Source organism: Heteronotia binoei, chromosome 7 (assembly GCF_032191835.1).
Source record: "Heteronotia binoei isolate CCM8104 ecotype False Entrance Well chromosome 7, APGP_CSIRO_Hbin_v1, whole genome shotgun sequence".
Taxonomy (NCBI): domain Eukaryota; kingdom Metazoa; phylum Chordata; class Lepidosauria; order Squamata; family Gekkonidae; genus Heteronotia; species Heteronotia binoei.
The window spans coordinates 72,751,421-72,775,588 of NC_083229.1; the positions used below are offsets into that span (position 1 = coordinate 72,751,421).

At 42.6% G+C, this 24,168-nt stretch overlaps 1 protein-coding gene across 1 annotated transcript in view; it reads right to left on the bottom strand.

The window, feature by feature from the left end:
• Positions 1-300: 300 nt before the first annotated feature.
• Positions 301-24,168, bottom strand: part of ASXL3 (ASXL transcriptional regulator 3) — a 107,842-nt gene continuing 83,974 nt past the window's right edge. The window contains exons 8-11 of the mRNA XM_060244343.1: positions 13,692-13,788; positions 11,934-12,039; positions 5,688-7,626; positions 301-4,917 (exon numbers count right to left, since the gene is read on the bottom strand). Of these exons, the coding sequence (XP_060100326.1) occupies positions 1,255-4,917; positions 5,688-7,626; positions 11,934-12,039; positions 13,692-13,788 (5,805 nt within the window). The 3' untranslated portion in view covers positions 301-1,254. The remainder of the gene's footprint in view (positions 4,918-5,687; positions 7,627-11,933; positions 12,040-13,691; positions 13,789-24,168) is intronic.

Here is a 24,168-nt window from a genome sequence, read left to right on the forward strand (position 1 = left end):
TAGCTTTCATTCTATGTTTTGTGTTCTCCTTATTAGGAAAAAAATGATTTTTAAGATGACCAAGCAGCTGTTCTAATTAAACTCCATATTTTTATGCCTTGGTAACATTTTCCTTATTAGTAAAAAAAAACCCCACTCACAATTGCCACAGCTTTTTCCCAATATTTTGGTGGCTTACATCTCTTGAATATAAACTAATTCAGCATAAACCACTACTAGACACAATACTGAGCATTAAAAGATGCAGTATCCCTTTAAAATCTCTTCATTCCTCTAAATAGTCCCACAAATGCTTGTAGGGCGACTCCTCTAAAAACAAAGAGGTGATTACGGAAGTATTTTAAAATGTATCAAGCTGTAAACACATTTAAAAGAACTATAAAAGACTTGATTTTTGTTGTTTGCTGTTTTGGATCTACACTGAGCTTGAATCAAATCATATCATTGCTAAGAACATGCTTGTTTACTTAATATGGTCCATATATGTATATATTATGAGTATCACCACTCAGGGTAAAATGTATAGGTGAGGTCTGGGAAAGATAAATGGATTAATACATTATAAGAGCAGAAGTGATCATCCTTTCTCCATCTTCAAACTTTTCAAATCATGCAAATTACAATTTAATACAGGTAATCTTCTATAGCTGGCTTCATTAAAATCTCCCCCAATATAATAGCCTGTTATAATGCAGCCAAGCTCCTCATTTCAGGTTGCCAACTGTTTCATTCCTTCTTGCTGCCTATAAGTCAAACATGGATGGCAATCATTGTTACAACAATTACTGAATGGTAGTACCCATAATGGTCCACTAGTGATAGCAGAATACCATTCTTTCTACTTAGTCTCTTCATCATTGGTAAGGTTCCCCTGCATTCTTGCATTGTTCCATGCAAAGAAATCTGGAGATAATGAAACTGGTAATTCTTTCAAGGAAGATAGTGGTTATCTTTTATAAATGGGGAAAATAATGTTCTGCACTTGGTGCTCATAAATAGAAACGAAAATGCAATTTTATATTTAAACACAGCAAGAAAGCTTGAAAGGTTTTAACCTTTGGGGGCACATTGCTAGAGGGGGGTTCTTCGTTCCAGGGAGTGTCATGCAAGCAGAAACAATGCAATTCTAAACAAAGCTTCCCCAGAATATCTTGTATCCGGATACAAAATGGCCTGAAATATTCCAGTTGCTCCTCCATTTTTTCAGTTTACTTTCCCATGTGAACAAGGGATACTGCATCTCTGCTTCAGATTCTACCGAACAACTAAACAAGCTACACACAATTTTGATGGGCCTATGCAGTCATCATGGCAGAAGGCTCCACAGCCTTTACACACTATCATGGCTTTCAGCCTGCAAGAGCATTTCAGTTCCAGCTCATCTGCACTGCTGCTGTCAGCAAATTTCTGAACCGGAATCGGAGTGTTCTGAATAGAGAGGCTTGAGGCTGTGTTTGAACTACTTCCTAAAATTCCAATTGATTTTTCAATTGCAGATGCTGCCCTTTTGAAGCTTGTGCTACCAAAGTGTATAGTAGGATAATTTCCACAGAGCTGTTGTTGCTGCTGCTGAGTCTGTATTTTCTGAGCAGTTAATTGGGGGAAAGGCTTCTGGGGCTCAGAAAGTAAATAAGACGGGAAGTCGGCATTTTTCAATGCAAAGGCTTTCAACTGTTCTTTTACTTCATTCTGATCATAAGAAGCTTGTTTAATGCCCAACTCACAGCTGCTACTTAGACCTTCCTCAAAAGAAACGGGTTCAGTTTTTATATTGCTACAGACGCTTGCCGGCTGAGGCCAACTAAGTCTTTTAGTGGTTTCCATAGTAACTGTCAGTTGTTTGTGATCAGATGGAGCTTCTGCATTGGGGAGAGGAGGGGGTGGAGGAGGGGGTAGTGGAGGAGGAGGGGGAGGAGGAGGTGGTAGAGGCGGAGGGGGATGTACTAATGATTTATTCTGCAGAGTCTGTGAGGCACTAGAAATGTCATCACCTTCCTTAATTTGAATGTTAGGGGGGAAAACACTCCCCAGCCTCAGCTGGTGAGCTGTGGAAACACTGACCTCTCCCAACCCCTTCTGGTCTAGTTGCCTGCTAAAAGCAAAGGCACTGCAGCCAGACGGCGCTTTCAGAGTAGTCTGCATCAAAGCTGCTGTAGGAACAGGCCCTCTTGCTGCCATGGGTAGTTGGTAGAAGTGCTGTCTGTGTGAGGTACTGGCTTCTGCAGGAAAGCTGCCATTTTTGTCCACACTGAATAAGTTCTGTTGGAAACTGCATGAGGGCAATGGTCTCTTTTGCTGCTTTATCTCTGGGCTGTGCGCAATTCTGCTTTGAATTGTATGCTTGTTTGGCCACTCTTGCTTAAACAGCTGACCATGCCCAAGTTGGTTCATGCTGCCGGCACTGATTACACAAGGACCCACTTTAACATCTGTTTCCATTGTTGGCTTCCCAGGTTCATATTTAACTTCCCCCACTGTCCTGACCATCCTCTTTTTGGGATGGTTTTCACGTTTTCTGATTTGCAGTGGGGCTATATTGGCTGCTGTAAAACTTCTGCCGTCTGTGTTTGGAGAACTGGAAGGATTTTCAACCACATTTCTCTCAGATGTTACTGATTTACATACTGAGGTAGTTTGCAAAGGCAAGGGAACCCTGTTAATTTCTAGCTTGGCTCCTAACCTGGGTTGTGGCAACACTTTCTCTAGTGGCAAGTTGCCTTGCAGTAACTGTGTCACCAGAGGATTGTTGGCTTCTACTGATGACAAACGACAGCTAGAACTGCCAACATTTGTAACTCTTTTCAGTGTTTCTGTTGTCAATGACAAAGAGTTCTCCATGGAATCTGTAACCGCTATCTTAATGCTTTGGGCTGGCTGTGCACTTGTGGCTATTTCTGCTGTTTGAAGAGGCATTTCAGGTCTTGCAAAATCTTCAGTGTCCATCCTAAAGCATTTGTCAGATTCATTTGCTTCTGATTTGACAGGCAAGGAGGCCATGCTGGTCACAACGTTCCTCGAATGCATCTCATTCAGATGCACAAAACTTGAAGGCTCAGTTTTGACATTTTTAATGCAGTTCTGCTCAGTGTATTCCTTATGCTTATTTGGGTTAAGATGGCTAATCAAAGACTGGTCAGTATTCATTGCCTCCTCATCATTCCAGCAGATTCGGCTACTGTTATATGGGTTGGCACAGACAGGATCTGCTTCATTTTTGAAAGCCAAAGGACCTCGCAATTGTTCAGAAAAACCTTGGCTGGGAGGAGCAGCCTCAAGGCGTTTATCTTGAGGAGTTAGAGGCACTTCTCGAAGACTGGTACACGCTGCTTGCAAATGTTTGCCATCTTGCTTTGCGGTGTTAAAGCCAGAGCTGTGGTTCAGATTTTCATTAGTCAGAAGCTCTGGCCTGCTGATTACAGACACTTGAGGACACGCTATACTTTGTAAGGCAGTTTCTGTCCTAATAGACCGGTTGTGCATATCTGTGTTGATTTCTGAGTTTTCAACAGAAGTACTCAGGGGCAAATTTGAGTTCATTGTTGTTGTTGTGTGGTCAACAATGACTTTACAAGGAATAGATCTATTCATGGGTGCTTGTGCATAACTTACAGAGGATTTTCCAGACATATCTATTCGATTTCTCATTCCAGAATTTCTGTCCACAGCCTCCGTGATCATCTTTGCAGAACTCTCGTAAGAACTTACTGTCATCACGTTACCAGCAAATACTGAAATGGAAGTCCTGCCTCCAGAATCTGCTGCTGGAAGTGCCTCACTGCAGTGTAAAGTTGCCCTAACAGAGGTGCTACTTGACAAAGAACTTGGATCCCTGCACCCTGTTATAGCTATCTTATCAGAAGAGTATCTATTTGTTGATCCCACTGGAGGAATAAGAACAGAGCTGCCACCCAGATGATTTGGCAAATTATTTGCAATGGATGTTGGCACAGTGGTATATTGACTGGAAATGACAATGTTTGCATTGCTGCTTGCTATTGGCAATCTTTTTTCATCCATGGAATTTGACAGAACTGTACTATCTATTGCAGCTGGCACAGTGGAGCTCTCAATACATTTTGGCATGATGGCAATGCATGGAGTGTCACTTCCTTGGATGGATTTCAGCATGTTTATATTGCAAGCCTTTGAGTCTGTGCTTTCAATGGACATTAAAACAGAGGATTTTTCAATGGAACCTGCAAAAGGAAGTTCCTTAATTGCTCCCGACATAACAGTGCTACACACAGACATGGGGACTGAGGTTTTATTGTACAGCACTGACACACTGTTACTTTCTGCAGAGGTAGATGAAAGAATTTTCTCACACAAATGAGACACAGGTATATTTTCTTCAGAACTGTGTTCAGAGATGTCAGTACTAGTTTCTGATACAGTACCGGCATTAAGTGACTGCTGCAATAGAGCAGTAGTTTCACGAAGGTGAGCAGACTTGTTGCTAGGAGACCTGCAGTTAGGATTAACTATAATTACACCAGTAGAACCTTCAATCTTTGTTTCAGAAGAGGCAGAGATCTCTAAGACTGATGGACCTTCCTTTGATGCATGTTGAGACTTTGTTTCCTTATTACTCTGGAGTAAGTGGGCTCTTGCTTGGTGCTTTGCAAATAATTTGGCCTTTGTCTGTTCCTTGATATGTGCCAATGTTCTAGTCTTTCCACCTTCACAGGGGCTCCCTAAACCGCCAGAAACAATGCTTGCAGCTGCTGCAACTGCTGCAGCAGCTGCTGCCTCCCTCTGCGCTCTAGCTTGCTGGGCTCTTGCTTTGATATCTGCAAGTGTTCTAGCCCCGGTATTCCTCCCGCTACTGACTGATGTGCTTGGTGAAGCCCTAGGTTCTGGTTTGGAAACAGGCTGACTCTTGATAATAAAAGGCGGACCAATTTTTGAAAGCTGAATCTGAAAAAGAAAAAGTGAATCTCATTAAAGAATTATACATAATGAATTTCTTTAATATCCCATGAAAGATTTCACAGCTTGAGTGGAAAATTTTACCAAGTATTACAGGGGAAAAGACTGAATGTTATGTATCCTTTAATAACTATTGTCCATTATGAGCCCATTGTGTCCTTTATGCAACATATAAAATATATAAAGGCTCCTGGCAAGTTCACTAACTTACTGTCCTCTGAGAAAAAATTCCACCTTCTATCACTCACTTCTGAACTAAGTAAAAGTCACTAGAGTTTATTTTAAATCTATAGTCACATTCTATAATATTGCAGAGCGGCTTATCCAGGCATATAATAGCTCCTTTTTTATGGCCATTGATCTTTTAGGGTTTTTTGTTGTTGCTCTTCCAAAATATTGCAGCTTAGAAATTAACACCATGAACATCATCAAAAGGCATTAAACGTTTAATATCTTTTAACAGTGCAGTGGAAACCATTTGCTTGTTTTCATGAACAGATCTCTAAGGATGGCACGGGGACATGTCTCATAAGAGCAGTCTCCACAAGCTGCTGGTGTGCTAAGGTGGCTATACTCTTGTTGGTAACTTACAATGAAACAAACATCATTCTCCTTACGCTATCAGTTGCTAGCTATTGCTTTAACTAGAAGATATCAGAAGAAAGAATCATTGTCTAGAAGTATTTGAGATACTCTGGAATAAGTAGATTAATATTTGTGCGTCAACCCCCCCCCCCGCTTCCTACCAATCAATTTACCTTAAGAGGTGGGACTCTGGGCTCTTCTCTAGGTGGCTGCTCTTTCTCAGATGAATTTGTTGATGCATTACGATGAGATTGCTCATCTTCAATTCTTGCTCGCTTCTCTTTGCAGATTCCAAAACTATGATGTTCAGCAGTCTTCCTCTTTGGGATTTCCAGGTCTCTACTTTCACCTTTTACTTCAGGTAACTTTGTGGGTTCTGAGGACTTTGAACAATAGGAACCTTCAAACCGACCCTGTGCTGCCCCTTGAAGTTTATGAGATTTACTTCTGCCCACTTCTGAGAACATCATTTTTTCTGATGAGGTATACAGTTTATCATGTGGTTTAGATGGAAGAGATTCCGTATTTTTGCATCCTGCCACTTCCGTTAGAACAGATACCTCCAGCTGAGAGATTGTACCTTTCTTTTCAGTTCTCTGTTGAGCACTATAGTTTCTAATTTTTATCACCTCTGGAGAAGAATGTTCTGAAGCAGAAGAAGTAAAAGTTTTTTCTATTTCAGTATGTGGTCTACAGGGTTGACTAGAAAAGTTTCTATGAGACTGGGATTCTTCTACTGTTGAAGCTTCGGATATGGCAGCTTTCACAGTTTCAGGTACACCATGGAGCTGTTTTTGTTGTGATGGAACACTCTCCTCTTGAGAAACATTAGGAGTGGCAGAAGCTTCTTCTTTCAGCGGTGACAGAGATTCTTCAGACAAACATGGAGATTTTCTCTGCTGCAGAATAAATCTTTCACTCATTGGGGAACTAGAAAGTGGAGATGTTTCTGAAGGTGGTGGTAAACTGCTGGAATGAGATGTTTCAGAAGCTAAAAGAACAGAAGACACTGAAGAGGTTTCAGATGTTAAAGGCAAATCAGACATTGGTGACGTTTCCGATGGTAAAGGTAAATTAGAAACTGGTGATGCTTCCGAAGTCAAAGGCAAATTTGACATAGTAGATGCTTCTGATGTTACAGGTGAAGCTGGCATTGGAGATACTTCAGATACTATGGATGTATGCAGACTATCATTCATAGGTTTTTGCTGGCTATCATTTTCAATGTTTTCAGTGCAAGATACATCAGATGAGCAAGCTGTTTCAAGAGATGCTGGAGTGCAAGGCTCCTCTGAAGTAGACTGGATATCACCTCCAGGAGATGCAATACTAACACATGGTTCTTCTGGGCTTCCAGAGGAAAATGAAGTTTCAGAAACACAGGCATTCTCAGATGACTGCTCTTCAGGATCACTCTGCAGCTCCATATGAACAGCAACACTTCCATCAGTGAACAAGGAACCATTGAGGACAGGGGAATATTTTCCATGGAGACTTATCTCTTTTGCAGACTCCATGTCCTTTTCTTCCATATTGCTGAGAGAATTTGTAGATGAAACAGACTGTGAAGGTGATAAACTGCTTTCCAATTGGTCAGTCATGACTGCCATTTCTTCTTGAGAATATTCTGATTTCTCCTCTACCTTATTTTCATCTTGAGCCAATGCACCAACTACATCATTCATCACAACACAGGATTCAGAATTCTCTGTAAGTGATAAAGTTTCTGTTTCTTCATTTGAGCCCACTGGACTGACTGGTTGTTCATTATTCACATGTCCTGCTTTATGGTTCTCCTCTTGACACTCACAGATACTTGTCTCAACCTCCTCAGCAATCTCCTCTTGAATAACAGACTCCTCAGGAATCAAAATGTCTTCTGCTTCTGTTAGTACATCTTTGGCTGAAACATGTTCCATGTTGCAAAGGGACTGACAGAAACTGGTCTCTGGCAATGGTGGTAGCTGATTGTTTTTCTCTTCATGATCTTCAAAAACAGACTCTTTTGAAGGACCAGGCAGATCTGAAGATCCACAGAGTGAATTATCTTCATCTTCATCATTGTTCTGTGCAGATGTAAGCTTCATAGATTCTTCTATTGACATTCCAAGCCTAAAGAGAAATCACCCATTATTAAACTATGAAATTATCATAAACATTTCAAATGAACACTTACATTTCAGAAATTTCACTGTTTGCTGCAAAAGTATGAGCACTGGACAAAGCTGAAGAACCTGTCTAATGCAGACAAGATTGTCATCTACAAATAGTGCATTTAACTTCTAAAACTAAAGAAGTTTTACGCCCAACTGTTTATACTAACTCAAAAAAGTTTACAGTGCCTTTAATCCAAAGGAAATACTTGAAAGTACAACATTTTTTACACCAAGCTGGTGTTTTTGTTAGGGGTGTGCGTTCGGTATAAACCAAACCAAAAAACCCCCTGATAAATACCTTTTTGGTATTTATTGGGTATTTTCTCAGGCAATTATCATGTCGGCTGCTGATTATGCTTTCCAAAAAAGGCCACCCTGATAAAACCTGAAAATATTTGGGATTCTTCTGAGGCCACCAGATAGGTAGTATTTAAAAGGATTGCCTTCCTTTTCAACATCTTCCTGCTGCTTCAGAGTTCACTCATGGCACAGTTTTTTGCAAGCCATGCCATAAAGGAACTCCAAGCAGCAAGTTCTCCATTATAAGGGCATCATTATAGTCAATGGTCCCCATAGGCTATAATAAAAAATTGAGCCAGGGTATCTGGAGGAAGCTGTTTTTTGAAGTAGAGGCACCAAATTTGCAACATACCTGCTGGTGCCTCTCCTTAAAAAACCCACCAAGTTTCAAAAGGACTGGACCAAAGGGTCCAATTCTAAGAGCCTCAGCAGAAGGTGCCCCATCCTCCATTGTTTCCAGTGAAGGGTGTGTGTGAAGGCATTTAAAAGGAACACAGTCCCTTTAAATGCCTTTTCCAAGCTGTGGGTGAACTCCAAAATGGCAAAACAAAGTTTTGAGTCCAGTGGCATCTTTAAGACAAACAAAGTTTTACTCATGGTATATACCAGGAGTGTCAAACATGTGACCTGAGGGCTGAATCAAGTCCTCAGAGGGCTCCTATCAGACTCCCAAGCAACTGGCTCTCATCTGCTTCCTTCTCCCTCTCTTTTGCTTCCTTCTGCATCACAGCTTGCTTTGTCAGGCTTGCTCAATTGCACAGGAGCTACAGAGCAAAGCCTCTATTTTCACCATTGACTGAGGTTCCTCTCTTGGGAAAGAAGGGGGGGAGGAATAGCTTGCTTTGCCAGGCTCTCTCAAACGCACTATTGAGTTATTGACCCAAGCCTCTCTTTCTTCTTTTGGTTGAGGCTCCCCCACTCCTGGTCCTTTGGGGAAGGAAGGAAAGATCTAGAGCCTCCTTTGTTCAGTTCCCTGGATCGCATGAGAGATATACAAAGAAAGAACCTTTAAGACCAATGAGTGCTACTGTTTTAAGCATGTTTTAAGTTTTTTTTTTTTTAAATTGTGTTTGTCTGTGTCCCTTATAAAGTTTACATCTCTGCTACCTGGCATTACATTTTATGATACACATGGCCTGGCCCAACAAGGTCTCATTTATGTCAGATCTGGCCCTCATAACAAATGAGTTTGACACCACTGGTATATACTGATATTTTTTTCAGGTTCAATATACTCAAACCCAAAAAAGTACCATTTTTTTGTGCACCCCTCTAGTTTTTGTAGCTGACTAGGATGAGGGTTGCAGTTCGCTTCAGAAAACTGAAGGTAAAAGAGTGGCTGCTGTTACTTCTATAATGTGATATCATAGTGATCAAGACAGAAATAAAAATGTCCAAAAGCCTGCAGAATGTATTTTCTCAAGTTTATAATTTTTCAATTTTCAAGAACTTCTTATGGCAAACTGACAAAAGTACTACTGCTGTCTTTGCTGCTTACATCATTCACATCTCCATGACTGCAATAGATACATTAAAATGTCACACTGAGTATGTGTTTAAATTTGCTGCTATGTGAGAGAGACAGATTACCTGATAGTTTATAAAACATTTTTTGAAATATTTAAATGTTACATGATATGCTAAACCAAGGAAGAGGCACTATAAGACAACATCAGTCCCTTCCTCCAGAATTATAACTGCATAGCCATGTGGCAGTTGGTGAGGCTTATGCAGGCTAAAAAACAAGGCTTGGCACACCAGACAGCATATTTGGTCTTTACAATGCTTTAAAATAGTGGTTTGGATCCAAATAACTTTTCTGCTAGTGAAAAAAAAGATGAGGGATTTGCCGTTTGACCACCAAGAAAACCTACACCGAAAGAACACAAGGCTTGAATGGACAAATGTCATGTGGGAAAAGGGATGTAGAAAGGAGGGAAATCTGTTGAGATTGAGTGGAAAAGATACCTGGATCCAATCCAGTATCTGAAAATTAAACAATAATGGTCATCATTGACACTCTTATGTTAGAAATGAAAAGCAAGGTATAGCAGCCATTTTGGAATCTTCCAGATAAGAATACAGGAAGAATCAACAGCATTACATAATCAATATGTATCTTCAGGTGTAAAATAATCCAAGCTGAGGACTCAAATTACTTCACCATCACAAATCATGAATTTATATTCCCTGTTATACAACGCTAATATTTAAATTCCATAAAATATGGAAATACCCTCAACTTTTATTTTTGAAATTAATAACATATATAATTTTACATATATATATATATATATATTACATATATAAATTACAAAAAAATATAAAATTATAATTTTGCTTGCAAATGTACAGTAAAGATGTACAGGTCAGTTCTTCAAGTAGTAATATAATTCAGTTGACATTAAAAAAAATGAGAAACTGCTACAAATCTTTTACATTTCATGCTTCCCCTTATTTAATTCTAATTCTAATTTAATTCCATTCAAAAAGTCTTAAATCAGATCAGTCAAACATCTCTTTTGTGGAACTATGAAAATAATTTCAGCAATTGTAGAAAGTTCCTCCATGTGCAGTCACCATATAAAATTAACCAGAACATACCTAACTTCTCCATGCAAGTTTTTAAAAGAATAAGCATAGCCCTATGTTTATGGCCAGACTACACTGGATAGCAGCAGATTAGAATCTTTACATGCAATCTGCAGCAACTATGTGGTAAGAGTGCAGCAGTAAGTTCTAGAGTGAGAGCACAAAAAAGTACATGGGTTGGAAGAACAGAACCCTTTCTCTTCACCATTCATCCGCTGCAGTCTGCCCTACAAGGTCATCTTTCCTCTAGCCAGGCTCTCATGGAAAAATTAGCCCAGATGGGAGAAAAGCAACTGGCGGAGGAAAAGCTGCAGATGAGAGAAGGGTCCAGATGTCTCACCCAACTGTCTTTTTTGTGCTTTAAATTGGATCAACCTATCACTTTCCGTACATGTGATCAAGAAAGACCAGCATTTAAGGAAAGTGCTGACATGTTGATATGTTTTATCCACTATCTGTAATACCAGAGATGCTGCTAGTACTGTAAATTATCTGCAATTACCTCTCTCCCTCCACATTTATCACCAACAGCTTACCTAGAAACATAGAAATGACACTTCCTTGCCCATAAATTTACCGTTTAGATAAGACAGACAGGACAAAGGCTTGATAAACGAGTAGTGAGGATGGAAGGCTATCACTAGCATTGCAGAAAGCACACAAAAATAGACTATAGGGGGTCTAAGGAAAGATTTAATAAGTGTGGGGCTCAAATACTGTAAGAAACTGAGCAAAGGCAAAGCAAAAGTGGGAGAAGACAACAAAGACCAACAACAGATGAAATGAAAAAAACAACTAAAACTATCTCAGTATCTACACAGCATTTATAAAATTGTAGGATTAGTCTATGTGAAAGCAAAATATTTGGCCCATATGGATGATGACATCTGAAAATCATAAGGAACTTATTTAAAAGACATTACTTTAGAACTTTATGGTTTTAGCTGCTAATACTGGATCTGAAAAAATCATGCTATTGTTGTCTGTCATAATAGTAAATATAGTTATTAGATTTTGTAAGGGTATGTCATTAGAACCAGGATATTTGCATTTTATGGATTGGCTTGATTATATGAAATAACATTTTTAGCAACAATACATACAAGCCCTTTATTGAAATCTGAGAAGATTCCTGTATCTTTTAAAATCTATTTTTATCTTGCCCTTCCTCCAAGAATCTCAAGGTGGTGTGTGTGGTTTTCCTCTCCTCTACCAATGTACTATTAATCAAATATGTAGTTGAATAATGTTGAAATTGTATCTGAATTGTTTGTATAATAAAAGCATTAAAAACAAAAACAAAATTGTATGTTAGTTTACATCTGAGGCTCATACTTTTATTACAATAATAAATTTTATTTTGATACTTACTTTTCTCCATAAAATCTTTCAAAGAACTTCTCTTTCCAGGGTTCTGTTTTCTTTTCCTTTTCAATTTCTTGTCTGATGCGCAACTGCATTTCAGGAGTAAATTCTCCTGAAAGATAAAAGCAGTAGGATATTGAATCTGACAGCAATGAAGATCCTGTGAATTTAGGAGGAGGTATTTGTGAGTTTCCTGCATTGTGCAGGGGGGTGGACTAGATGACCCTGGAGGTCTCTTCCAGCTCTATGATTCTATAAATACAGGTATCCAAGGATTTTTTTAGGATCTAACCCATAAACAGTTTCAGTTGCAATTAGGGTGGGAGTATATACAGAAGCACCATTGAAACAGAGGTGGTGCAAAAAAATTATTAAGATATACATATTAGCCAAGTTCCAAATATTTCAATCCAAATGTTCGGAAATATTTAGAGCATATTCTGCAATTTACTCTTCAGGTCTTTATACTGCACTAGATGAGGTTCCAGAAGTAACGTGAGTTTCAGGAGCAGCTCGTCAGGTCTACAGAGGACTACAATAGGAAGGGGTCATTCATTCGTAGAATTTCCCCATGAGGCCCACTAGATATCATGTTCATATTTATTCCCATGTTGTTTCATTCTTATACATTTAGTGGTTCAAAAGTTATTTTCATGTAAAATGTATCTGAGTAAAATTAAGATCTCATTTGTAGCCTTTTTTTTTGTATTTACTAAATATATATTTGTGGGATTTACAGAGCAATCCTGGGGGGAGGGGCTGAATTGGAATAGTAACCTGACTAACAGAGTTATGCTAGTTTATGATGGTGCAAGGTGCTAGGGCCTCCTAGGTCAGTGAGGTGGGCCAAGGATGCAGTAGTAACCAGAGCAGCCAGGTACTGATACTTGCTCAGAGGAGGGCAACCTTGCCCACTGCCTTTCTTGCCCACCTATTGCCTTCCTTGGTCACCCGCCACTTTCCTCACCTGCCTTTCTCTCCTGTCCACTGCCTTCCTTGCTGTCCTGCCACCTTTCTCGTCCACCCGTCACCTTTCTTGGTCGCCCGCTGCCTTCCTCACCCACCCCCTTCCTTGGTCACCCACCATCTTCCTCACACACCCACTGCCTTTCTCTCCTGCCTCCTTCCTTGCCTGCCCACCGCCTTTCTCAGCTGCCTGCCTTCCTCGCCTACCTTCCTCGGTCGCCCCCCACCCGCTGCCTTCCTTGCCTGCCCACCATCTTTCTTGCCCGCCCGCCACTTTCCTGGGTCACCCACTGCCTTTCTCGCTTGCCTGTGGCCACCCCATCTAAATTTTTATTCTTTGGGCCCCCCATCTAAAATGTTCTGGCTATGGGTCTCCCATGGATGCCACTGCAGCAGCACACAGCAACACTTTTTCCCATTCAGCTGCTGCTTAACAATCCCTTTAGCAAGGTGACTATCAATGCTGAAACTGTTTCGTGGCGCATTACCAAAATGCTGGTGCAGCATAAGACTGCTCTGCCCGTTACATGCACTTAGGTTTCTGTAGTTGATGTGGGATGGAAATGCTTGTTCATTTTTTAAATACAACTGTTGAAACAAACTCCCATCATTGGGCATATGTATTCTTAAATCAATTTAAAGATAAATATGGGTATGTAATTTTGAGACGCTATAACTTTATCTTCTCTTTTACAAAAGTACTTCAAAGCATGTGAATTCTTGACTGTGACACAAGAAGGCATCTTTTCAAGGGAAAAAATCATAAGTGTTAGGTAAATTTAATAACTAGAAAATTACCTTCTGCCAATCGTTGTTTCCACCCTTGTGCTGCATATGCAAAGAATTCATTATTTAGAGCGGAACTACTGAGGCGCAAAACTCCATCACTTCCCATCTAGAAAATAAGTCAGTAGTAGCAGAAGAAACTGTCAGAAACTGCTTCAACTAAAAATACATAAGCACAGAGTTTCAGTTATGTGAAATAGGGAAGGAAAGGAAGTGGGAATAATCTCCTAATATCTAAATAGCATTTTAATTGTAGCCATCATATTAAATACAAGCGGCCTAATCCAGCTGTGTACCTACATTATTTATTATAAGAAGAGGAGATTGGATTTATACCCTGACTTTCACTACCCAAAAGATTCTCAGAGCGGTTTACAATCTCCTTTCCCGTCCTCTCCCCACAACAGACACCCTGTGAGGTAGGTGGGGCTGAGAGAGCTCTCCAAGAATTGTTCTTGAACATAACAGATCTGAGAGAGTTATGACTGACCCAAGGTCACTCCAGCAGTTGCATGTGGAGGAGTGAGGAATCAAACCCAGTTCTCTCAGGTAAGAGTCCATGCACTTAACCGCTATACCAAACTGGCTCTCCATATTCTAATTCAGTGTATGTAATCTAGCACCTCTTTAACATTGGAAGCCAGTTAAAAAGTAAGCTTAAAACTGAAATAAAATCACAGACACATAATGTTAGAAGCATTCAGAATATTTAAATGTTATCTAATAAAATTATGTCTCATCCATTATACAAGATGGAGCAGTTTCCGTGAAAGTATTTTAACAACCATTAACTATTAGAATAGTAATTTACAAATGTTATATAAAGTTGAGAAACCTTAAATATGAAACATTATAATGACATAAATTAACACAAAGTGTCACTTGGATAGAAATTCCAGGCCAGATAAGCAATGCAACTTTAGGAACATATATATATTTTAATCCATACCATGATCAACATTCTGGTGTTCTTGAGATGCAAAAAGAAATCAAGGAGACAGCTAAACTGTAATGGGAAGACTTTATAAATCTGGATCCTGGCAAAGAAACACAGTAAGTGATGATGGCTTAGAGCACTAAATCACTGAGCCAAGAAGAAGAAAAGTGATTCCTTATTTACTACTAAACAGTGCCAAGAATGCTGGTATAAGCACTATTAAGCAATGCTTGCTTCTTCCTTTTTTAGTCTGTCTATCCAATCTGTTTGGCTGGTGTCAATCAGATTTTTTTCTTACACTGAGCCTGATGGAAAAAAAACTCTATCATGAGGACTAGTGTCCAAAGAATGAGAAGAGCAGTAAGAACTAGGTTTGGGCACCAACCAGGAAAATGATGGTTCATGATTTGTTTGATTGTCCAAACCAATCACAAGAAGTCTTCAGCACACTCTCCTCTACCAGCCCCCCAAGTTTGGCAAAGACTGGATTTGGGATGTCCGACTTATAGCCACCCGAAGCAGGTGCCTACAGGAATGATCAGCTCTAGCTTCAGATTCGGTCCCTGAAACCATAGCAAGGAATATCTTCCCAACTGGGAAACATTTTTTAAAAACTGTCCCACTGTATAAGGGAGGAAAGGAGTCTCCCAAAACCTCTCCTAAATCAGCCACACATCAAACAACCACTGAAAAACAGGTTTCTTACCTGTAACTAGTGATCTTCGAGTGGTCATCTGTGCAGTCACACACATGGGTAATCCGTCAGGATCGAGCCCGACCTCGGAGAATTCAAAGCAATCTTGAAGCGTTAATTTTAGCGTGCCCTCCCGTTGTCCCGGGGAGAAGGCATCGCCTGCGCATGCCTGGACGAAGGGGAGGTGCCTAATCCACTCAGTTTATTCCTGCCGCCGTATAGGTGGACCAATTCTATTGATAATAAGCATCCAGCAGCGGGGAAGGATGGGTGGGCATGTGTGACTGCACAGATGGCCACTCGAAGATCACTAGTTACAGGTAAGAAACCTGTTTATCTTCTTCGTGGTCTCTGTGCAGTCCCACATATGGCTGATTGGCAAGCTATTCTGTCAGGAGGTGGGTCTGGATCTGTAACCAGAAGCATGGCTGTACTCACGGTTGAGTGTCGGGAAGGATCAGTCAAAGATGGATCGCAGCACAGACTGTCTGAAGGACAAATCACGCCGAGCACGGATGTCTAAGGCGTAGTGCGAGGCAAATGTGGATGGGGAGGACCAGACCACAGCAGCGCAGATGTCCTCCATCGGGACGCCCTTGCAGAAGGCTGATGAGGTTGCAACAGCTCTAGTAGAGTGAGCTCGTATATATTCTGGTATTGGCTGTCTCACCAGTTCATAACATAATGTAATGGTAGCCACAATCCACTTTGAAAATTTCTGAGTTGAGATTTTGTTACCTTGGTTGTGGGTTGCGTATGTTACAAAGAGACTTGTGTCCTTACGGAACTGTCGTGTCCTTTCGATGTAAAAGGCAAGGGCCCTACGTACATCTAGGTTGTGTAGAGCCCGTTGGCCTGCATCCGCAGGGTGCTGGAAAAACACAGGTAGAATGGAGGGTTTCCCTAGATGAAACGCTGAGACCACCTTTGGTAGGAATGCAGGGTCGGGATGTAACACTACCCTGTTGTGATGGAAGACTGTATATGGTGGGTCTGCTCTAAAGGCGCAGATATCGTTAGCTCTCCTGCCAGTGGTGAGTGCTATCAGTAGGGCTGTTTTCCAAGTGAGAAGATGTAGAGGAATGGATGCCATAGGTTCGAAGGGTGGTTTCATCAACTGACTCAAGATGAGTGAGAGGCTCCAGGTAGGATGGATTTTCCAGTTTGGAGGGTGAAGGTGAAGAATTCCTTTCAAAAAGGCTTTAGTAGCGTAGTGAGAGAAGACTCTGGAGCCCTCAATATGTGGGTGAAATGCAGAAATAGCCGCTAAGTGGACCTTTAAGGAGGAGTACGAAAGTCCAGCATTGGAGAGGGCCAGAGTATATGTTAGGATTTGAGTGATACTGGCAAGGCTAGGATTAAACTTATGCTGGCATGCATATTTCGAAAAACGTTTCCATTTAAGAGAATAGGACTTCCTGGTGGTAGGTTTCCTTGCATTTACCAGGACATGGCGGACTTCTGGTGGAAAGTTCAAAAACTGATTCTCCAGGCTGTCAGTCGAAGAAGTGCTGGGTTGTGGTGTAGGACCTTGCCTTCTTGTTGGGAGATTAAGTCCTGAGCTTGCGGGAGCCGGAGGAATGTGTTGCTGGATATGAGAAGGAGAGTAGTGAACCAGGGTTGATGTGGCCACCAGGGTGTGATCAGGATGCAGTTGGTGTGGTCCGTCTGTATCTTCTGTAGCACCCTCGTGATGAGTGGTATTGGAGGAAATAAGTAATGGAGTGCTCTGGTCCATGTTTGGAGGAAAGCATCCCCTGGTGACAGTAGGGACAAAGGGCCTCGCATGTAGAAGCGGGGGCACTGGGCATTGTTTGGGGATGCAAATACATCTATCTTCGGGGTACCGAAGTTCTGGAACAGGGGCTCTAGGTAACGCCTGTTGATGGTCCATTCATGGTCGTTGATTAGGTGATGACTGAACGCATCTGCTTGGACATTCTGGACCCCTGGTAAATGTACTGCTGTTAGGAAGATACCTTGGCTGATGCTCCAGTGCCATAGTGCTAGGGCTCGTTTGCATAGCCGGGTAGATGTAGTGCCTCCCTGTCGATTAATGTAGAAGACAGTGGCCACATTGTCGGAAGTGACTTGAACATGGCAGCCGTGAAGGGATAGGAAGAAGGATCTCAGAGCTCTGTGGACCGCCAGGAGTTCCAGGCAATTGATATGGAGGGATCTTTCGTAGTCCGTCCATTGTCCCTGGACTGTGAGCGTTTCCAAGTGGGCTCCCCATCCCCACTTGGAAGCGTCGGTGGTAACAATCACAGAGGGAGGTGTCTGTGCAAATGGCATTCCTACCCGAAGATGACATTCTATCGTTCACCATCTCAGCAATGGGATAATGTGAGACGGAAGAGTTAGCACTGTACTTTGGTGCTGTCTTTGAGGGTGGAATGTTTGGACAAAGCACAATTGCAGAGGGCGCATGTGGAGCTTGGCGAAGCAGAGTACTGAGGTGGTGGCCGCCATTAGGCCTAACATCCTTTGAAAGATGAGAGCTGTTTGGGAGCGAAGCATTATTATTTTGTTGGCCGAGGACTGGATATGTGGCACTCTGTCTGGTGGCAGGTAAGCCTTTCGGGAAATCATTGACAGGTGCGCTCCTATGAACTGTATGGTCTGAGTAGGAGTTAGCTTGGATTTCGTCGGATTGACTTGAAGTCCTAAAGTAGCCAGGAGGGAGAGGGTAGTCCAGGCGTCCATTTGGAGCTGTTCTTTTGTTTGGGCGATGACCAGCCAATCGTCTATGTAGGGGTAGATGGATATTTGTTGTCGCAGTGCTGCCGCCACCTTGGTGCTGTTGAGAGACCAAAGGGAAGAGCGCGGAATTGGTAGTGTTGATCTCCGATTGTGAATCTGAGGAATCTTCTGTGATGGTGGTTGATGGTGATGTGAAAATAGGCATCTTGCAGGTCTATAGATGCCATCCAGGCCTGCTCTGGAATCAGTGGTAGGATAGACTGAAGGGTGACCATGCGCAATTTTTTGTGGTGGATGTGAAGATTGAGCTTCCGGAGATCTAATATGTGGCATAATCCCCCGTCTCTCTTTGGCACCAGAAAGTAGTGGGAGTAAATTCCCGTGTGATGGTACTGTGGTGGAACTGGTTCTATAGCTCCCTTGTCCAGCAAGGTCGCAATTTCCAATTGTAGAGGTGCGGATGCTGGGGTAGTTATGAACCTGTGATGTTTTGGGGTTGAGTTGAACTCTATGGAGTAGTCCCTGTGGATGATCGCCAGGACCCATGAGTCTGATGTTATGGACTCCCACATGGGGTAAAACGGCTGTAGTCTGATGTCTGGATAGTGCTCTGGACGTCCGCAGGGGGTAGGGGAGTCAAAGAGATTGCTTTGTAGTTGGTGTCGTTTTCTTTGATGTTTGAGGACGTGCTCTCTGCTGGAAAGGTTGTTTTGGCTGGGGGGGGGCTTGCGTCTCCAGGGTTCGGCCTGTCATGGAGATCAAGAGGGTTTGTAGTAGTTCGGCTTCCAGCTCCTCTGTCGTATGGATTGAGATTGTGGTTGGGTAACCCCTAATCTCCTAGCCCTCTTTCTGCTATCGTCAACATTGGTCAGAATGTCGTCTGTAGTGGCATTAAATAGGCCCAGACCGTTGAAGGGTAAGTCTTCTATCTTAAACTTTATGTCTGGCTGCAGTGATGAAGACCTGAGCCACGCATGTCGATGCAAGGCGATTGCGGATGCGAGGGTTCTGGAAGAGCATTGGGCTGCGTGGCGTGCCGTATTAATTTGCTGCTTACTAACGCTCGCGAGCTCTTGTAGGGCATGAGAGGCTTGTTTTTGTGCTGCTTCAGGCAGAGAGGGAACCAGGGTGTTCAGTTGTGTAGTTAAAGGCGTACACTGAGAAGTATGCCATATAGTTGTGAATTTTTGTAGTGGCGGTGGTAAGGGAGTAGATTTTTCTCCCAATCGTGTCGAGTTTTTTGCCTTCCCTCTCCGGAGGAACAGGGTGTCTTGTCTGTTTAGATTTAGATGATGAGTGCACTATCATGGAGTTAGGTGCAGGGTGATTGAAGAGAAATTTGGACTCAGGGGCATGAACCTTGTAGAGTGATTCGACCCGTTTTGAAGTTGGTGGTACTTATGCTGGTTTGTCCCAAGCCTCTTTCAGGGTTTCGAGGTGGACTGGAAGCATCGGAAAGGAGGAGCCTGCAGGCAGGTCAGCATGTACAAGGTCGTAGACTACATCTGAGACTCTAGGCGAAGGGAGTTCGCCATGTTGGATAAGAGATCCAAGTAGGATTTTGGTCCCTCTGATGGAGATAGGTCAGTCTGTTTTGCGATGTCAGATGCTGGTGAATGGAGACCTGAGGTTGAGGAATGGGAGGAGTCAGAGTGCTCTGCCTCAGATTCTTCCTGGGTGTCTAAGTCCAGAGGTTTGGTAGTTAGTTCTGGTAGCAAGGGCTGTGTCCGTGGTTTGATGGGACCGATCGAGGTCGATCTGGCTGGTGAAGACGGTCTAGGCTTTGAGGTATAGTGAGCAGAGACCTCACGATACTGAGGACGGTCTTCTTTGTGTGTACGGTCTCCGTATTGAGGCGACTCATGGTGTCGAGAGTCGTCATGGTACCGAGATTCGTCATGGGTATGTCGATAAGAACCCGTGGATGGGGATCTTCGGTGTCTTTGGTACCCACAAGGGGATGGTGACCTGGACCTCGATGGGGTATAGTAGTAGTAGCGTTCCCTGTGACTGCTTCGGAACCTCTTGGCTCGGATACAGATGGGCAGTTCTTTCGGAGTCGACAGCTCTCTTTCAAGGGAGTGTACTGATATTGTCTGTGGAGGTAATGAGACCTCTCGGAATGAGCACACGTCCAGGATGTTGAGGCGCTGGCTTCTGGTCGAGTCCGGGTGTTCAGTATCTGCTCAGGTAAGGATTCATGGATCGAAGGTGACCGAGAGTGGATGCGAATGATCTCGAGGGGCGTAATGGCGGGCGTCGAGTTTGCTTTCGAGGCCAGTGTTGTCGGAACCGAAGCGCCGGAGCTGGCCGCCGGGTGCGGCGTGGGAAGCCTTGCCGAAGAAGTTGGGTCCATTGGCTTATGGCTTGTCTTGGGTTTCTTAGGAGTTTTCGGGTTCGTAGAGACCTTAGAAGTCGATTCCGAGTGGTGACATTTCTTGGAATCATCTGACTTCTTCGAGTGTTTTCCGGACTTAGGCTTACTGGGAACCAAGGCCACGGAAGCTGCCGGTGGCACCATTCCCTTTTGAGCTAGGGATGGTGGCGAAGTCTGAGGAGCTGAGGCGTGGGACATAGCTGGGTGCAGAGATGACTCAAGCAAATGGCTTCTGAGTCTTGCGGCGCGATTTTTTCGAGCTTGCTTGCCGAAATGGCTACAGTGCACACAAGTATCAATACAGTGTGCCTCGCCAAGGCAAAAGAGACATAAAGAGTGGCCGTCTGTTGATGGAATTTTTGCGGCACAGCGGACACACCGTTTAAAAGTGATTTTGTCCTTCCCTTCCATCCGCCCGGAGGGGGGGGGGTTGGGATGGGAAAAGTTAGAAGAGATAGTAAAAGTTTTCTTTCTTTTTTTTAAACGATACCAGTGAAGGGAAGTGAAGCGAAGAATGAAGACAGTGAATGATCGGATTGCGATGAAAAAACAGGAGACTCAGCGAGGAAGGTGTGTTCCAGATGGCAGTAAAGAAGAAACCGAGTGGGTTAGGCGCCTCCCCTTCATCCAGGCATGCTCAGGTGATGCCTCCTTCCCGGGACGACGGGAGGGCGCGCTAAAATTAACGCTTCAAGATTGCTTTGAATTCTTCGAGGTCGGGCTCGATCCCGACGGATTACCCATATGTGGGACTGCACAGAGACCACGAAGAAGATCTAACTGCTGTCTCTGTGCTACAAAGAGCAAGTGGCTGAGTCAGAGTGTGTTATTATAGTAGTATATAATCTGGGGAAAATCCTGATGCTGGGAAAGACAGAAGGCAAAAGAAGAAGGGGATGGCAAAAGATGAAATGGCTGGATAGTGTTACTGATGTAACTAACATGAATCTGAGCAGACTTCAAAGGATGGTGGAAGACAGGAGGGCCTGGCGTGACTTGATTCATAGGGTCGCAAAGAGTTGGACTCGACTGTGCGACTGAACAACAAAAATAATCTGCTTCCATAGAACAGAATGGGAGCCCTGTGGTTGGTTCCCATAGCTGACAATCAAGCTATGGACAACTTTTTTGCATGTTTCTAGGATTCTGCACAAATTCCACACACACACCCCCTCCCCCGCCCTGAGCACTGCTTAAGGATTGATTGAATCAGCACCAGGCGGTCTGGAGAACCGCAAAAATGAATCACCATGGAAATAATGAAGTTCATTTTTTGGTTGAGGAATGACATGACCAGATGAACTGGTTCAAAATGAACAACAAACCAGTCCGATTTGTGCTCGAACTGCAGTTTGTGCCCATCCTAGCAAGAACTACATCTGAAATAAACCATGAACTACTGCAGAATATAGTATTCCTTTAGTGGGAAAAGCTAAAATGTCCATGTGCAATTTTTACAAGAAATGCCAAATCAGGCTGCTTGCTTCCCATTTTTCAATCATGATCATGAAAATACAGTAAGAAAAATACTCTCCCAAAATTTGTGCTGAGAGGAAAATGAAGCATTGGACTTACCTGAATGTTTCTTCTCTTCAGTGGGTTAAGTTATCCTTGCTGGCTAGGTCACGCCTCCTCTTGCTCTAGGCAGGGCTATTCAAATCTTTATGTGACTGATCTATGGTAGAGTCAGACCACCCTCCCAGTCATCTCATAGCCTAGTTCTATTTGGCCTTCAACTTCCTATCAGAAGTTGTAGACTATCTCTACCCCCTCACTTTCTAGTTTCCTTTTTTTTTTTGAGGGTGGGTGGGAAGTGGATGACTTTGCCCCAATAAAAAGAAGAAACCTTCGGGTAAGTCCAATGTTTCATTCTCCTACAATAGGGAAAGTCATCTTTGCTGGTTATATGTCAAAGCTAGCTGATGGTTCAAGCTTTTAAGATGCAGAGCAACATCCAGGGATCCCTGGATTAGGAGCAAACCATTCCTGATTGACGGCAAAATGCTCTCCTAAACTTAAATGTTTAGTTTAGGAGAAAGCCAGTCCTGAATCAGATGCAAAAGTCTTCTGAATTATGCTGGCAAATGCTCTCTAGTTGGTAGAGAGATTTGCCAGCATAATTCAGAAGGCTTTTGCAACTGGTTAGAGAAGACAGTTGTTTTTTGAGCAGGAACGCACAGGAACACAGTTCCAGCTGGCTTGGCTTTAGGGGTGTGTGGCCTAATATGCAAATTAGTTCATGCTGGGCTTTTCCTACAAAAAGCCATGTGTGAAACAATGGTAACATCAGGGAGTGTGGCCTAATATGCAAATGAATTCCTGCTGGGCTTTTTCTACAGAAAAAAAGCCCTGAAGAGGAGGTTCAGGACTGGCTTGCTCCTAAACTAAACACTTAAGTGGCATTGACAGCATTTTGCCTTCAATCTGGAATGGCTTGCTTCTAATAAAAATAATTCAGAGAGCATTTAGCTAGCAAAATCCAAAAGGTTTGTGCACTTGGCTTGCATTTAAGTTACTACATGAATTGAGAGCATTTTGCATTCAAAAGGAATGGCTTGCTCCTAGTACAAATATTGTAGAGAGCATTTTGCAACTGATTAGAGAAGAAGTTCAGGACTGGCTTGTTCCTAATATAAACACTTAAGTGGTACTGAGAGGATGAGAGATTCTGAAGAAAATAAAGATGTTGCAGAGATCATTAACACTGAATTGAAAAAAAAGGCTGGTAACCTTGAGGGAAATAGGAATACTTCTGAAGAAGTTTTTTGATGAAATGAACCTATATCTGAGTGCTCATTGGCTGGACCTTTCTTGCAATTTTATAAAGCTGTACTTCTTTTTAACGCATACAAAAGATATGCATGACTCTTTTAAAAGTTTTACTAAGCACTGTTAGCCAGTGTTTGTTCTTTCTATTGCTTGTAATATGAACTGTGATCCCAGGTTGTCTGTTGGTGATTCTGTGAACTTGGGCAGATAATGAGAAAGAGGGCAAGAGCCACGTGGGAAGGGCGGGATATAAATTCTAAATAAATAAATAAATAAGAAGGGTTTCATCAGTGGTTAGTTCTCGTGGCCCTTTCTTACATGCCCATGGAAATACTGTTTGCCACTTTGAGATCAGGCAGCAATTTTTCTCCAGACCAGTTTTGCCAGGAATCCTAGAGGTTGTTTGTTTGTAGCTATCTTCTGGATATGGAGCAGGTGTCACCGGAAGTGTATGTGGGGAATATCTGTGAATTTCCTGCATTGTGCTGGACTGTGGGTTGGATTAGATGACCTTCCAGTTCTGTGATTCTAAGCCCTCTATAGTTGCCTCTGGCAAGCCATAGAACTTTTTGGCAATGCTTGTTAGTGAAGAGCCATATCCTGGAAGAGCCCATTCTACCAGCAAGATCTCATTAAAAAATCAGAGAATGGGCAGACTGAGGGTCTGAATAATTTCTTAAACTCCTTCCCATTGAATTTGGATGATGTGGATAATCTGGATTTTACTGAACTGTCCATCTTGTAATTCAGAATGGAAACAACTTTCTTCAACAACCTCTGAAAGTGCTCTGCCTTCAGATCGTCCTGCCCTGTCCTCAGCAGTAGATGCTGGTGTCTCCCTATCGCTCCTCTCCTGTGCTAAGAGCTCCAGGCTGGAGGGGCCTTTATCTTGTCGCTGCCTCCTTTCTCTTTTTGGATCTTTTATATGGAGCCTTCTTAGAGGTCTTCTCTCTGTCCATCCTGTCTATTTTACTGAGTCCCACTAGCTAATTAAGATTTTTATAATTTA